At 60.7% G+C, this 13451-nt stretch overlaps 3 protein-coding genes across 3 annotated transcripts; all 3 read left to right on the top strand.

Annotated features, from left to right (window-relative positions):
* Positions 1 to 2037: 2037 nt before the first annotated feature.
* On the top strand, positions 2038 to 3808 carry UPK3B (uroplakin 3B). The gene is made up of 4 exons (XM_032448498.1): positions 2038 to 2111; positions 2170 to 2796; positions 2861 to 2937; positions 3036 to 3808. Exons 1-4 carry the CDS (start codon positions 2038 to 2040, stop codon positions 3242 to 3244), a joined length of 987 nt encoding a protein of 328 aa, XP_032304389.1. The 3' UTR covers positions 3245 to 3808.
* Positions 3809 to 3896: 88 nt separating this feature from the next.
* UPK3BL2 (uroplakin 3B like 2) lies at positions 3897 to 5584 on the top strand. The gene is made up of 6 exons (XM_015880515.2): positions 3897 to 4007; positions 4335 to 4481; positions 4550 to 4781; positions 4967 to 5043; positions 5123 to 5246; positions 5324 to 5584. Exons 1-6 carry the CDS (start codon positions 3962 to 3964, stop codon positions 5421 to 5423), a joined length of 726 nt encoding a protein of 241 aa, XP_015736001.1. The 5' UTR covers positions 3897 to 3961; the 3' UTR covers positions 5424 to 5584.
* Positions 5585 to 6214: 630 nt separating this feature from the next.
* On the top strand, positions 6215 to 13402 carry LOC107322453 (ras GTPase-activating protein 4-like). The gene is made up of 20 exons (XM_015880497.2): positions 6215 to 6397; positions 8914 to 8970; positions 9117 to 9230; positions 9391 to 9452; positions 9535 to 9658; positions 9741 to 9822; positions 9906 to 10037; positions 10110 to 10201; positions 10276 to 10399; positions 10476 to 10629; positions 10857 to 10921; positions 11099 to 11211; positions 11286 to 11472; positions 11901 to 12038; positions 12107 to 12418; positions 12490 to 12627; positions 12696 to 12831; positions 12903 to 13023; positions 13095 to 13144; positions 13249 to 13402. The coding sequence occupies exons 1-20, from the start codon at positions 6333 to 6335 to the stop codon at positions 13368 to 13370; spliced, it is 2388 nt and encodes a 795-aa protein (XP_015735983.1). The 5' UTR covers positions 6215 to 6332; the 3' UTR covers positions 13371 to 13402.
* Positions 13403 to 13451: the final 49 nt, after the last annotated feature.

The following is a 13451-nucleotide window of genomic DNA, read 5'->3' as shown; positions in this document are numbered from 1 at the left end:
GGTGACAGAAGCATCTCTCTCCTGTAAGAGCACTTAAGAAGAGGAGGAGGACCTCCCTCCTTTTCATTGCAGCTCCTTCTCATCAAAGCCTCCTCGCCCTGTAGCTGATGCCTGTATCTTTGCTTGCTTATAGTAAGCCTTTTATTTCCATGGAGAGCTGCTGCTTTGTCTCCATCCTGCCTCCCCTGTCTGTGTCCCCAGCCTGCTCCCTGGAGCTGGGGTCATTTGATAGAGCCAGAGGGGAGGGAAAGCTCAGCTGGGTGTTGAGCCTGATGCAGCTCTGTGGTGCTGCAGGGAGTGCTGGTGCCACCGGGTGGTGACAGACCCTCTGCTTCCCCCTTGCTGCTGCCAGCAGTGATGCTTCTCTCCATGCAGCCTCCCTCTGTCACGTTTCAAGCTGGCTGTGCTTTGCTGGGCTCTGCAGTGAGATGTTGTTCTTCTGCCCTGCTTGCAAAAGGGAGGTTCCTAGTTTACAGCTCAGCTCTCCATCCCCTGATGAAGTCCTGGGGAGCAAAGCAGTGAGCTGAAGGGAAGATTTTCTGTCTACACAAAGCAAGAATTTCCTGCTGACTGCACTTGGATCCACCCCTTGGGTGGATGTTCCTGTGTGTGAATCAGCTGTGGGCTGCCCAGGGCTGGGTGCTGCATTGTGAGCAGGACAGAGCCCCAGTTATGGGGGGCTGACCTGAAACTGGGGCTCACAGCCCCCATAGCTGCCTCCTTCCATGTCGGGTGTCCAACATGTTGGCTCACCTGGGCTGTAATGAGTGAAGCTGCATGTAATGTGCACATTGCATTCAGCCCACTGGGGGCAAAACTCATCCTGGGATCTTCAGGTCCTGCTCTAGTACAGCTGCCACCGTTCCTCCCAATTCTTTCATTACAATCCCTCTTTCTATACAATTTCCAAGCTCCATCAACAAATTTGTCCAAGAACCCTACCCTAGTTCCCTAAATGTGTATATTATTGGGAGAAAATGAAGACATTCTTGCTCGGACTAGCAAGAGACCTTCAGAGGTGCAAACAGTTCTGCAGACAAAGAGGGAGAAAACCGAAAGATTGTAACAATTCCTGCCAGACAGACCATCTTGGCATGATCACGGGACATCTAGCTTGTGCACCTGGCATGGGTGTGAGCAGATACTATAAAGACCATTGGCAAGACCCGCCAAAACTGAGGCGGTTTGGAGTGAGTGGCAAGAGACCATGGGTTCATTCATGTATGACCAAAGAGGGGAAGGGGGTTGAAGCTCTGAAGGTGTTGGCAGAGAGCTGTGCTCCTGTTTCCTCCCACCGAGCTCCTTCCAGTCCCCGTGCAGGGAGGCTGCCTGCAGCTGAGCCTGGTTTTCCCCTCCCCAGCAGCACTGTTTAATCTCTGGATGCCCCATTTCCACTTAATCTGAAGGAGAAGTCAGAAATCCTCTCCCATACAGGAGTGGCAGCCCCAGCCCTTGGCAAACAGCACAGAGAGCACTCAGCCCTGCTGCTGGGGTGGCCTTAAGCCCTGGCACAGCTCCTGCCCAGGGGCAGCATCATCTCTATCCCAGTGCTGGGGGCTAAGGGGACTGGGAAACTCTTGCTGGGTGAAGAAGGGGAAAGAGCCTGGCCCTGAAACCAGCAAGGGGCAGGAATGGGGAGATGGCAGCTTGGCTGCCACCCCACCCTGTGTGTTGGGTGGGACCAGTCACCCTTCAGTGCGTTGGGTTTTGGGTGACTGTGGGGTGTGATGGCTCCAGGCACTTCCCTGCCTTCAGGGCAATGCTGGCTGCACCCACAACAAGGCTGGCTCTGTGTGCTGGGGGGTATTGGGTGCTCATGGGATTCAGGCAGTACTGGGGTGAATGGGGCAAAAGGGCCACTCACCCTATTTCCCCCATAGCCCTAATGGAACCTCCCAGTCCTGCCAACCAGTCCTTCACATGCAGCTCCTTTACCACCCCTGTGCCTCAGTTTCCCCTTTGGCATCACAGAGCGGTGCCCGCATCCCTGGTGCCCTGTTTGTGGGGTCAGACAGCCCAGGGCTGTTTTTGGGACTCATGGTGACCTGGGAGGGGCCCTGTCCCTCTCTGCCCGCGGGGTCCAGCCGTGCTGGTGGAGCCAGTGCAGGAATGTGGGGCTGGGAGGGCCGTGCTTGGTGGGGGCACAGGGACAGCTTGGCCCCTCGGCAGTGGGACGGAGTGGGTCGGAGCAGAACGGACACAGCCATGGAGCTGCTGTGGGTGCTGCTGGCGTTGGCTGGGATGGACGTGGCTGCTGGCCTGGGTGAGGGGCTGTGAGGGGCTTCGAGTGGGTGGTGGTGCTGGGGATGGGGCCAAGGGGCTGTGTGTGGCTGGGGGGCTCCCACTGACGGCTGTGCCCCCAGCCCTGCTGCCCTACGTGCCCCGTGTGGCCCCTGGTGCCATGGTGGGGAAGGTGACGGCCACCACCTTCGTGCTGGAGAGACCCCGCTGCGTCTTCGACCCCTTTTCCAACGCCTCCGATGCCGTCTGGCTGGTGGTGGCTTTTGCTGATGGTGAGACGTGTTGCAGGGAGGGATGTTGGGCTGTTCACCTCCAGCTGCTCACCCCACATCTGTGCCACGCAGCCTCCACTGCCTTCAAAAACCCCACGTCCAGCTCCGAGGTGCCCCCATACGAGGGGCTGCCCACCGCCCGCGCATACATGACCCTGGAGATGGCAGCAGCCACCTATGGATGCTCAGCTCCTGGTCCAGCCGTGCTGCGGGTCGGTGCAGACACGACGTGCCACAGCCGGGCACCCTGCAATGGGCCGCTGCCCTCCCCGGGGCCGTACAGGTGAGGCTGTGGGTTGGGGCATCGCGCTGTCCCCATCCCGCTGCTGGAGCTGCCCATCCCACAGGGTGAAGTTCCTGCTGATGGGCTGCAGCGGCCCCAAAGCGGAGACCAAGTGGTCTGAGCCCATCGTCCTGCGGAGAGGTACCGGGGGGAGCGGGGCTGAGACCACCACCCCTACACCAAAGGGGGGAAGAGCTCCCCAGTGTCCCCATGTCACCCCTCACCATGTGCCCTTCCAGCTCGCAGCCTGAGCACCATCGACCCCACACCTGCACGTCGCGGCAGCACCACGGTCATCATCGCCGCCATCCTGGCCAGCCTGGCTGCTGCTCTGACCGTGGCCATGCTGGGAGCTGTGGGGTACGGGGATTTTAAGACTATTTTTTCCCTTAAATTTGGGGGTTGCTGTATTTTGGCAGTGGGATGGGCTGCTTTTTGTAGTGTTTGAACTGCATGGACCCTGCTTGATTCCTCACCCGTCTCCCCCCGCAGCACCCAGCTGTGTGTCCCGCTGTGCTGCCGGGACCTGGGCGCCCACCTGCCCTACAGGACCCACCACGTCCCTCCGGCCCTGCCCCACACGCTGCCCCCTGCCTGTATCTGTGGCTGCACACCATGGCCCCGTGGCCCATGACCAACCAAGTAAACTCTCTTCCATCCGCAATCACTTTTTCTGTCATCTTTCAACCCAATCACGTGCTGGGTCTGCCATCCCTGCAGACGCCCAGGGTTGGGCTGGAGGGTCTCTGAGCGCGGATGGAGCTGTGGGTGTCCCTGTGCACTGCAGACAGTGGGACCAGTCTAACCCAAACCATCCCGTGTCCATGTGATGGTTCTATGGTCATGGACCACGCGGCTCATACAAAGCTCCGCGCTTTGTCCACCATGGGATGGGGACAAGGGACATGGGTTCACCCACCCCACGGGCACCCCCCTGCGGATGGCACTTAGGGACCCACCCGTGTCAGTGCTCAGCACAGCACCCAGCGGGCAGCCAGCTGGAACGTAATGCTGTAATGCTCGGCAGGGAAACGAGCCCGACCTGTTTGCCGCGGGGCTGCGGCCGCGCAGGAATGTGGGTGGTTGGAGCCGCAGGCGGGTCCTGGGGGGGGACAAGGCATCGGCCCCCACCCTGCAGCCTCACTCTGCGCTCAGCACCTGCACCATGCGCCCGCTGCTGCTCCTGCTGCTGGCCACGGCCCACGGCCTGGGTGAGTGCAACCACGGGGGGTCGTGACCACAGATAATGGGGTGGAGGGGGGGATCTACTGTGTGTGCAGGGGGGTCTGTTCTGGTTGATGGGTGTTGTGGGTGATACCCGCAGGTTGGGACCCTCCTTGGTGTCACCCAGCTCAGCCTGCAGCACAGCACGGTGCCCCATGGGGTCTCCCTGTTGGTAGCACTGTGTGCTGCTCCTTATTGCAATATTTGCACTGTCTCAGCCCAAAATGGTGCTGGTGGTGGGGAGCTGCCCCCCTCCCCATGCCCACATCCCATGGTGATGCCCCCCATCCCCTGCTCTCATTGCTGTGCTGCAGACACATTGGACTACACACCCACCCTGGCTAATGATGAGAGCCTGGGGGGCCGTTTGACGGGCAGCACCTTCGTGCTGGAGCAGCCCCGCTGTGTCTTTGAGATGGACAACACGTCCGACATCTGGCTGGTGGTGGCCACCCGTGAGGGTGAGTGTGGTGATGGAGGGATGGGGCTCTATCAGTGCTGCCCTTCACTGCCATCCCCATCCCTGCAGGTAGGGAGCACTTCAATGACAGCGCACAGCCCGGGATGCCCGAGTGGAGCTTCCACCGCTTCCTCACCAACAGCTCCTCCTACCTGACGCTGGGTGCCATGCTGTACCACTACCCCTGCCCCAAACCCAGCGGGGAGCTCACAGTGCTGCGTGTGGGCAGCGAGACCAGCTGCATTGATGACACCTCCGTACCCAACTGCAATGGGCCCCTGCCCAACCCCGGGCCATACTGGTGGGTTGTTCGGGACAGTTTAGCTCAGAAATAGAGGTGATGTGGAGGCACAGCTGCCCAGGGAGGTGGGGAGGGGGTCACTGTGGGGATGTGGCACTGAGGGACACGGTTGGGATGGGTTGGGTTGGGATGGGGGACCTGAGGGCACTCTCCCAGCCCTAAAGGCTCTGTGATCTGCTCCCCAGGGTGAAGTTCCTCGCGCTGAATGCCTCTGGTCCCATAGCCACCACACAATGGTTTGGGCCCATTGAACTGAAGAAAGGTACAGGGGGGAGGGTGCCCCACTGTGGGGTGGGATGGTGGGGCGGGTGAGGCACAGCCCCATTGTGTTCTCCCCACAGCCCAGCCCATCCCGAGCAGCTCTGGGGCAGGCGTTGTCCGCAGCGGTGCCATGATCGCCATCACTGCCATCCTATCAGTGCTGCTGGCCGTGCTGCTGGCCGCCCTCCTGGCCACGCTGTGCAGGTGAGTCCATAGGGCACAAGGGGGTGGCGATGGGTGACAGCAGCACGTCGTGTCCCCAATGCTGTGTCCTCCCCCAGCTCCGAGGCGTGTGGTGTGGGCAGCTTCAGGCCAGATGCAGCTTCCATCCGACGCTACAACACCCACCACGTGTACGACCAGCCAGCTGCACGGCTCTGAGGAGGGACACCATGTCACTGTGCCACCGTGTTACTGCATCACCATGTCACTACATCACCATGTTACTGCATCGCCATGTTACTGCATTGCCATGTTACTGCATTGCCATGTTACTGCCCCCAGCGATGCACTGGGACATAAACAGATCCATGTGTGCTGTGTGTCTGCCTCTGTCTCTGGGCTGTACTGGGGGAGGGCTCAGCTCACACTGTGCATCATGTAGGGGCTGGAGGTGCTGCTGAGTCCCCATGGTGACCCCCGGGTGCCCCATGGTGTCCCTATGGTGTCCCTATAGTGTCCCTATGGTGTCCCTATAGTGTCCCTATGGTGTCCCTATGGTGTCCCTATGGTGTCCCTATAGTGTCCCTATGGTGTCCCTATGGTGCCCTATTGTGTCCCTATTGTGTCCCTATTGTGTCCCTATTGTGTCCCATGGTGTCCTCACAGCGTCTCCACGATGTCCCTATGATGTCCCCATCATGACCTTCCCTATGGTGTCCTTGTGATGTCCCTATGGTGCCTCCATGATGTCCCTATGGTGACCCCTGTGCATAGCCCCGGATGGCACAGGGTTGTCTGTAGGTACACGGGGCTTTGTGGTGTTATATCACTCTGTGAGCAGACATGGTGCCTGCACAGCGCTGTGTGGGTCGCAGCTCGTCCCTCCGCCCCATATGGGGGCTTATAACCATGGGGGTCCCTGTAGTTCCCATCCAGCCCCAGACCCCGCCCATATTATATATAAGACCACGCCCGTTTCCTTAAGCCCCGCCCATTTACCCAGAGCCGCTCGCTGATTGGTCGCCCTCCGTGCCGGTCCGCACATGGGCTCGGTGCTCTGTGGTCGCGGGTTCGAGTCCGCGCTCCGCCGCCCGCTCTGTCCGTGTGTCCGTCCGTCCGTCCGCCCGCATGTCCCGGCGCTGCGTGCTGTCCATCCGCATCGTGGAGGGCAGGAACCTGCCGGCCAAGGACATGTGAGTGCTGCCGGGGATGGGGGGTGGCATCTTGCCTCTATACACTGCTTTGATCCAGCCCCCAGCACAGCTTTGGGGGTATCCCTCCCATCCAGTGCTTTGGGGATCCCTATAGGGTGGGTTTGGGGTCACCCCTTGCAGCTCTTTGGGATGGTTTCAGCATGTCTCCTCCCAGTGCTTTGGGATCTCCCCCTGCACGGCATTGGGGCAGCCCTTCCTTTAGGATCTCCCCCAGGATTGGATGTGATCCTCCCAGCAGTTCTGGGAGGTTTCCTTCCAGCTGAATCCCAGCAGCTCGGAATGCTTTGGGACCCCCCCCCTGCAATGCTTTGGGACCCCCCCCCTGCAATGCTTTGGGACCCCCCCCCTGCAATGCTTTGGGATCCCCCTGCAATGCTTTGGGATCCCCCCCTGCAATGCTTTGGGATCCCCCCCTGCAGTGCTTTGGGATCCCCCCCCTGCAGTGCTTTGGGATCCCCCCCCTGCAGTGCTTTGGGATCCCCCCCCTGCAGTGCTTTGGGATCCCCCTGCAATGCTTTGGGATCCCCATGTAAAGCTTTGGGATCCCCCTGGGGTGGCTCCGTGTCTCTGTCCCTCTTCCAGCACCTGCTGCAGGGGCTGCTGTCCCCATCGGGTGGGGATTTCAAGCTGTTTGTGTGTCCCAGCATTATCCTCACCGCTCCCATCTCTATGGGGCAGGATTTGAGAACAGCGCCGGGTGGGATGGGGACAGCACAGGGGGGGACCCATCCATGGGGAGCCACCTCGGAGCGCACTGCGGGCGGCTGGAAAAGCAGCAAAAAACCCCGCAGCCGTCATGGAAAAAGAGGATAAACAAGGGAAGAAGCGCAGCTTCTGGTTTTTTTAAGCCCCGTGTGTCAGGGCTCGTGTTTTTCAGTCCCTTGGCACGAAGCCCTGCGGGGACCTTGAGCCGGAGCGGGGGGGGGTTTGAGGGCTGTGCCTTTGGGAGGGCAGAACGTGGCTTGGGATGGTGCCACGGGCACAGCTCCATCCCCGGGATTTATGACCCCCCCCCGTCCCTTCTCCATTGGGATCGCTGTGATTTCCCCATAGAAATCCGAGATGTCACAGCGCTGCTGATGGATCACAGTCCGCCCGCAGCCGCCCACCCGCAGCACGGTGTGTCCCCGGGCACGCTGACACCGCAGCCCCATCGTTCTATCTCATGGCAGCGCTGTGATATCAACGCGTTTCACGCTGTTTCCATGCTCAGCTCCCCTCCTGCCGCTCTGTGCTTCCCCCTCCCTCCTACGAGCCCCTGCCCGGCGCCTCTTTGGCACCAGGACCCCAACACAACTGCCCATAAAGAGGCGGAATAACGCTCTGCCCTATGGCACATCGCTGTGCTGCTCCTGCATCCTCAGCGCAGGAAGACAAAGAGCATCCCCTGCTTTGTGTGCGGGGCAGGTGGCATCGTTGTGTGTGTGCTCAAATGGTTTGCACAAGGCAGGAAATGTCAGCAATACAGCGGGGTTAATGATGCTTCATCCGCCGTGTTCGTGCCCAACCTGCCCCTGCTCTTAGCAACCAGCGTGACACGGGGCTGCCCTGCGTGGGGACACCTCGGGATGCAGCTCCATGGGAGGTGACAGCGGCAGCTCTCAGCTTCTCCTTGTTCATTTTGCTTTCCCCAACCTGCTGCTTGTTGCTGCAAACCCACCATCCCAACCATGTGTCTCCTCCCCGACCCCTCCTGTCCCCTGTGCTCCCCCTGCAGCTCTGGGCTCCAGCATTACAGGGAGCTGCCAGCCCCACATTGAGAACCCAAAGCCCTTCGCCCTCATAGTTTGGTTCCGCCAGCTCCGCCGCCTCCGGCCGCAGTGAGTCACCGTCCTCAGGAACTGAGCTGGCCATAAAGTGCTGTTGTTTTGGCAGCAGCTCGCAGCAATGGTGAGCTGAGCTGTTGGCAGCTCACTGAGCATCGCTGTGACCAGGGGTCCGTGTCACCGCAGTGTCCCCAGGGTTGGTCCCGTCCCTACAGAGAGATCTGGATTCTGGGTCCATTTGGGGGCTGGAGGGTGTATGAGAAATTGGTAATCACAGCCTGAACCTCTGATTAATCAGCTGAGGCAAGTGTGGGGTCAGATGTGGGAGCACAGGTGAGAGTAATGGAGCTGTGCTCCTGGAAGGGGTGGAGCTCGACTCCACCTCCTCTAGACCCCATTTAAGGGCTGAGCACCACTAAGGCAGCATCTCTTGGGGATTGCTCCCTGGTGGAGATTGCTTCAGTATTTCCCAGTGAAGGCATCCATATGGGTGAGATTTCCTTTACAAATAACCTTTTGAATATTTGCCATCATCTTTGTTACCATCTTCATATCATTCAACCTTACAAGGGGGCTGTGTTGGCTCCTGGAGCTCCTGCTTTGGGGAAAGGGTGGGATTTGTTTGTTCCCTTTCCGATCTGGATGAGGAGCTGCCAGCAGGATGCTGTGATCAGGGCCTGGAAGTCGGGGTCACTACAGTGCTAATGGGGTCATGCCATTGCCTTCCAGCACGGGGAGCAGCGACCCGTACTGCATTGTGAAGATTGACAATGAGGCCATCATCAGGTGAGCCCTGCTGCCCACTCCCATCTGGGTCCCAAAGCTTGAGACATGGACCCCAGTGCCAACCCATAAACCACCCCAGTGTGGGTGCTGTGCACCAGCCCTGCTCATCTGATGCTGGGATGTCGCTGGCTCCATCTGTCCCACAGGACTGCCACGGTGTGGAAGACACTGTCCCCGTTCTGGGGGGAGGAGTATGAGGTGCAGCTCCATCCCACCTTCCACAGCATCTCTATCTACGTCATGGATGAGGATGCGCTCAGGTACAGGCAGAGCACTCTGGGGACAATGCAGGGTTGGGCTGGCAATGCTCAACTCCATAGCAGACAGCAGAGAATCCACACCTGGCTGTGCAGTTGGAGGCTTTGGGACATCCAAACTGCCCGGCCACCCTCCGTGCCACCTCCCTGTTGTGTCTTGCAGCCGTGACGATGTCATTGGGAAGGTGTGCATCACCCGCTCCATGCTGGCAGAGCACCCCAGAGGTAGGGGGCAGCGGGGTGTCCCCAGCCCTACACCCAGCCGTGTCCCCACACCCTATGCCCATGGTGCCCACTGGTCCCATAGGATACAGCGGCTGGGTGAGCCTCAACGAGGTGGACCCTGATGAGGAGGTGCAGGGGGAAATCCACCTCCGTGTGGAGCTCCTGGAGGGCGGGCAGCGGCTGCGATGCACCGTGCTGGAGGCCAGGTGATGTTGGGGATGGGGACGTCCCAGTCATGGGGTGATGGCTCTGGTGGGGCCTGGTGGGATTTCACCCTCTCCTCCACAGGGATTTGGCCAAGAAGGACAGGAACGGTGCGTCCGACCCCTTTGTCTGTGTGAGCTACAATGGCAAAACACAGGAGAGCACAGTGAGCTCAACTCAGCGTATCCCCTGATGTCCCCATGGGGGTGGGATGTGTGTGCCATGGGGCCAGAGCCATCTCCTTTGTAGGTGGTGAAGAAATCCTGCTATCCTCGCTGGAATGAAGCCTTTGAGTTTGAGCTGCCCAACCCCCCTGCGGAGAAGCTGTGTGTAGAGGTGTGGGACTGGGACCTGGTCAGCAAGAATGACTTCTTGGGCAAGGTGAGCCCTCAGAAACACCCTGTATGGCCCCATTACTGGGGTGGGATGTGAGCCCGTCCCACCCTCCCCCAGGTGGTGGTCAGTGTGCAGGGGCTGCAGGCAGCCGGGCACCAGGAGGGCTGGTTCAGGCTGCAGCCGGACACAACCAAACCCAGGGAGGACAGGTGAGTGTTTGGGGTGTTCCGGAGGGATGTGCAGTGGGGTGCATGGTCTGGATCTGCTCTCCATGTTCCTACAGGCGCCGGGGCAGCCTGGGCTCACTGCAGCTGCAGGTGAGGCTGCGGGATGAGACCGTGCTGCCCTCTCACTGCTACCAGCCCCTGGTCCAGCTGCTGTGCCAGGAGGTGAAGGCAGGGCACCAGGTGAGGCACTGCAGAGCCCCAATGGGACGCGGTCACAGTCATTACCACTGTGCCACCATGTCCTGTGTCCCTGCAGGCCGGTGGGGTTCACCTGGTCACCCTCCTTGATGAAACCACCACGGCCGAGTGCCGGCAGGATGTGGCCATCAACCTGGTGAAGCTCTTCTTGGGCCAAGGGCTGGTGAAGGAGTTTCTGGACCTGCTCTTTGAGCTGGAGCTGGCCAAGCCCTGTAAGCCTGAGTTGGGAGCAGGGCTGCGTCTTCCTTACCTTCATTTGGAGCTGTAAAACTTCTGGTGTGCTCTGGTTGGGAACACGTTGGGTTCATCATCATCATTGGCTGTAGTTGGTGGAGGAATGGGCAGGTGTTTGGTTGGAGAATCCCTGTAACTCCAGGGTAGGGTAGAAATGCCTGGTGGGTACCTGGGGCTGCTCCACTGGCTTCCTCCTGTTTCTCAGGTGAACCCAACACTTTGTTCCGGAGCAACTCCCTGGCCTCAAAGTCAATGGAGTCTTTCCTCAAGGTGCTGTTGCCCCTAAATCCCCCTTGTCCGCAGGAAGCTTCACCCCAAACCCTGCTCCTTCCAGCTCACCACAGCTCCATGCTGTCCTAAGGGAAGGACATGGGGAGCTGTGTCTGCCTCTGGGGCCAAGAGCTGGAGAAAACCCCCTAAGGTTGGGTGCTGTGGTCCCCTGGGCAGGTGACAGGGATGCAGTACCTGCATGCGGTGCTGGGACCCACCATCTCCAGGGTGTTTGAGGAGAAGAAATACGTGGAGCTGGACCCCAGCAAGGTGGAGATCAAGGACGTTGGGTAAGGGGCACAGGGGCTGCAGTGGGTGGGGGTACTCAGAGTCCATGGGACTGATGGGGTCTGTGCACCCGCAGGTGCTCGGGGCTGCACCGGGTGCAGACAGAGAGTGAGGTGATGGAGCAGGGCCGCCAGCTCCTGCAGTCCTACCTCGGGGAGCTCTTAGATGCCATCAGTAAATCGGCTCCTACCTGCCCTCCTGTCATCCGTGCTGCTTTCCGGCAGCTCTTCCAGCGTGTCGGGGAGCGCTTCCCCCAGCATCAGGTCAGCTCCAAACCCAGTAGTGGGGATGGAGGAATGGGGCCAATGGCTTGATGATGGGTGACTTAAGTTGGTGGGGGGGCAACCAGCCCAAGGCAGGGGGTTGGAACTGGGTGGGCTTAGGGGGAAGTTCTTTACTAGGAGAGTGGTTAGGGCCTAGAACAGGCTGCCCAGGGAGGTTGTGGATGCCCCGTCCTTGGAGGTGTTCAAGGCCAAGTTGGACAGGACCATGGGCAACCTGATCTAGTAAAGGTGTATGTTTGGTGGCCCTGCCAGGCAGGGGGTTGGAACTACATGATCCTTGAGGTCCCTTCCAACCTGGGTCATTCTGTGATTCTGTGGGCTGTGAGGATCATCCAACCCTGAAGCATCATGAGGGATGGTGCCATGGGGATGGACCCTCACACATCTCTTGCCCCCGGTGGCTGCAGCACACTCAGTTCGTGGCTGTCACCAGCTTCTTGTGCCTGCGCTTCTTCTCCCCCGCCATCATGACCCCCAAACTCTTCCACCTGAGGGAGACACACGCTGATGCACGTACCAGCCGCACGCTGCTGCTGCTGGCCAAGGTGAGCTGGGACATGGGCACAGCGGGGTGGCACTGGGGGCAACGACTCCACCATGCCGTGGTCTGCAGGCCGTGCAGATGGTGGGCAACATGGAGCCAGCGGCAGGGAGAGCCAAGGAGGAATGGCTGGCCCCGCTGCAGCCCGCCCTGCAGCACGGAGCCTCCCAGATGAGGGCCTTCATCACCCGCCTGGTGGGCACGGAGGAGGAGGAGGGTGGAGAGGAGCAGCCCTGTGCCCCCCGCAGCAACGTGGTGAAGGAGGGGCTGCTGTTTGTCCATAAGACACGGGGCAAAGGGCCGCTGCTTGCTTCTGCATCCAAGAAGCTGCACTTCTGCCTCACCAGCGAGGCACTCAGCTTCAGCAAGAGCCCCGGGGCAGAGGTAGGGGGACGTGGGGTGGTGGGATCCCATGGTGGCACGGAGGGCACCGAGCGCTGTGTCCCCAATGGCAGAGATGCGGCTCCATCGCTTTGGCCAACATCCGAGCGGCCGAGAAGGTGGAGGAGAAAAGCTTTGGGAGCTGCCACGTCATGCAGGTGGTCTATGTGGATGAGGCCGGGCAGCAGGAGACGGCGTATCTGCAGTGCAAGGTGGGCTGGGATGGGGACGGGGCTGTTTCCCATTGGGGTACTGTGTGACCTCGCTGTTTAACCCGCAGTGTGTCAATGAGCTGAACCAGTGGCTGTCTGCGCTGAGGAAGGTGTGCGGCAACAACCCGCAGCTGCTGCGCTCCTACCACCCCGGGGTCTTCAGGGGGGATAAATGGAGCTGCTGCCACCAGAAGGACAGGACGGGTACGGGCTGCTGGGTGGGGGGTGGGGGTGGTGATGTCCCCGCTATTTTCAGCCCCTGTTCTGTCCCATAGGACCGGGCTGCGGCCGGACCCGGCACAGCATCACCCTGCAGGACTGGACCGACCCGCTGCAGCCCGACGTGGAGGCGCAGCGGCTCTTCCAGCACCTGCACGGGCTGCAGCAGCCCCTCAGGTGGGACCCACAACCGGGGGCAGCCCCCAAAGCGCCCCCTGCCCCGCGGCCAACAGCCCCTTTATCCGCAGGGAGAAGTGCCGGCAGCTCATGGAGCCGGGGGACCCTCAGAACGGAGAAGGTAGAGAAAGGACCCCCAGCTCCCCATCCCCCCCATAGGCGCTGTGCTCTGGGGCTGCTCCCATTCCCGGGGGGTCTCACCGCCCCGCTCTCCCCCCCCCCCAGCCCCACCGCTGACCCCCGCGCTCCGCCGGCTCCTGGATGCGCTGCAGGACCTGGAGCGCTGTCACCGCCGGCTGCCCCCGGCCCAGCCCCCCCTGCAGGAGCTGCCGGAGCCGCAGACGTGACGGACGGACCGGGATGTGCCGGGATGGGGCTGGGGGGGGGGGGGGGGGGGGGGTCGCAGCGTGGCAATAAATGCGCAGCTC

Source organism: Coturnix japonica, chromosome 19, assembly GCF_001577835.2.
Source record: "Coturnix japonica isolate 7356 chromosome 19, Coturnix japonica 2.1, whole genome shotgun sequence".
In the NCBI taxonomy this organism is placed as follows: domain Eukaryota; kingdom Metazoa; phylum Chordata; class Aves; order Galliformes; family Phasianidae; genus Coturnix; species Coturnix japonica.
The sequence above is the reverse complement of the archived record's forward strand: the minus strand, read 5'-3'. Positions and strand labels throughout refer to the sequence as shown.

Excerpts from the sequence above, each read along its gene's own strand:
- UPK3B (XM_032448498.1), top strand. The coding sequence starts at position 2,038 with ATGGTGACCTGGGAGGGGCCCTGTCCCTCTCTGCCCGCGGGGTCCAGC. Across the intron at positions 2,797-2,860 it reads CCCTCCCCGGGGCCGTACAG|GGTGAAGTTCCTGCTGATGG; the intron begins GTGAGGCTGTGG and ends CCCATCCCACAG. Across the intron at positions 2,938-3,035 it reads GCCCATCGTCCTGCGGAGAG|CTCGCAGCCTGAGCACCATC; the intron begins GTACCGGGGGGA and ends GTGCCCTTCCAG.
- UPK3BL2 (XM_015880515.2), top strand. The coding sequence starts at position 3,962 with ATGCGCCCGCTGCTGCTCCTGCTGCTGGCCACGGCCCACGGCCTGG. Across the intron at positions 4,482-4,549 it reads GGTGGTGGCCACCCGTGAGG|GTAGGGAGCACTTCAATGAC; the intron begins GTGAGTGTGGTG and ends CCATCCCTGCAG. Across the intron at positions 5,247-5,323 it reads CTCCTGGCCACGCTGTGCAG|CTCCGAGGCGTGTGGTGTGG; the intron begins GTGAGTCCATAG and ends GTCCTCCCCCAG.
- LOC107322453 (XM_015880497.2), top strand. The coding sequence starts at position 6,333 with ATGTCCCGGCGCTGCGTGCTGTCCATCCGCATCGTGGAGGGCAGGAAC. Across the intron at positions 6,398-8,913 it reads AACCTGCCGGCCAAGGACAT|CACGGGGAGCAGCGACCCGT; the intron begins GTGAGTGCTGCC and ends ATTGCCTTCCAG. Across the intron at positions 12,039-12,106 it reads CGCTGCTGCTGCTGGCCAAG|GCCGTGCAGATGGTGGGCAA; the intron begins GTGAGCTGGGAC and ends CGTGGTCTGCAG.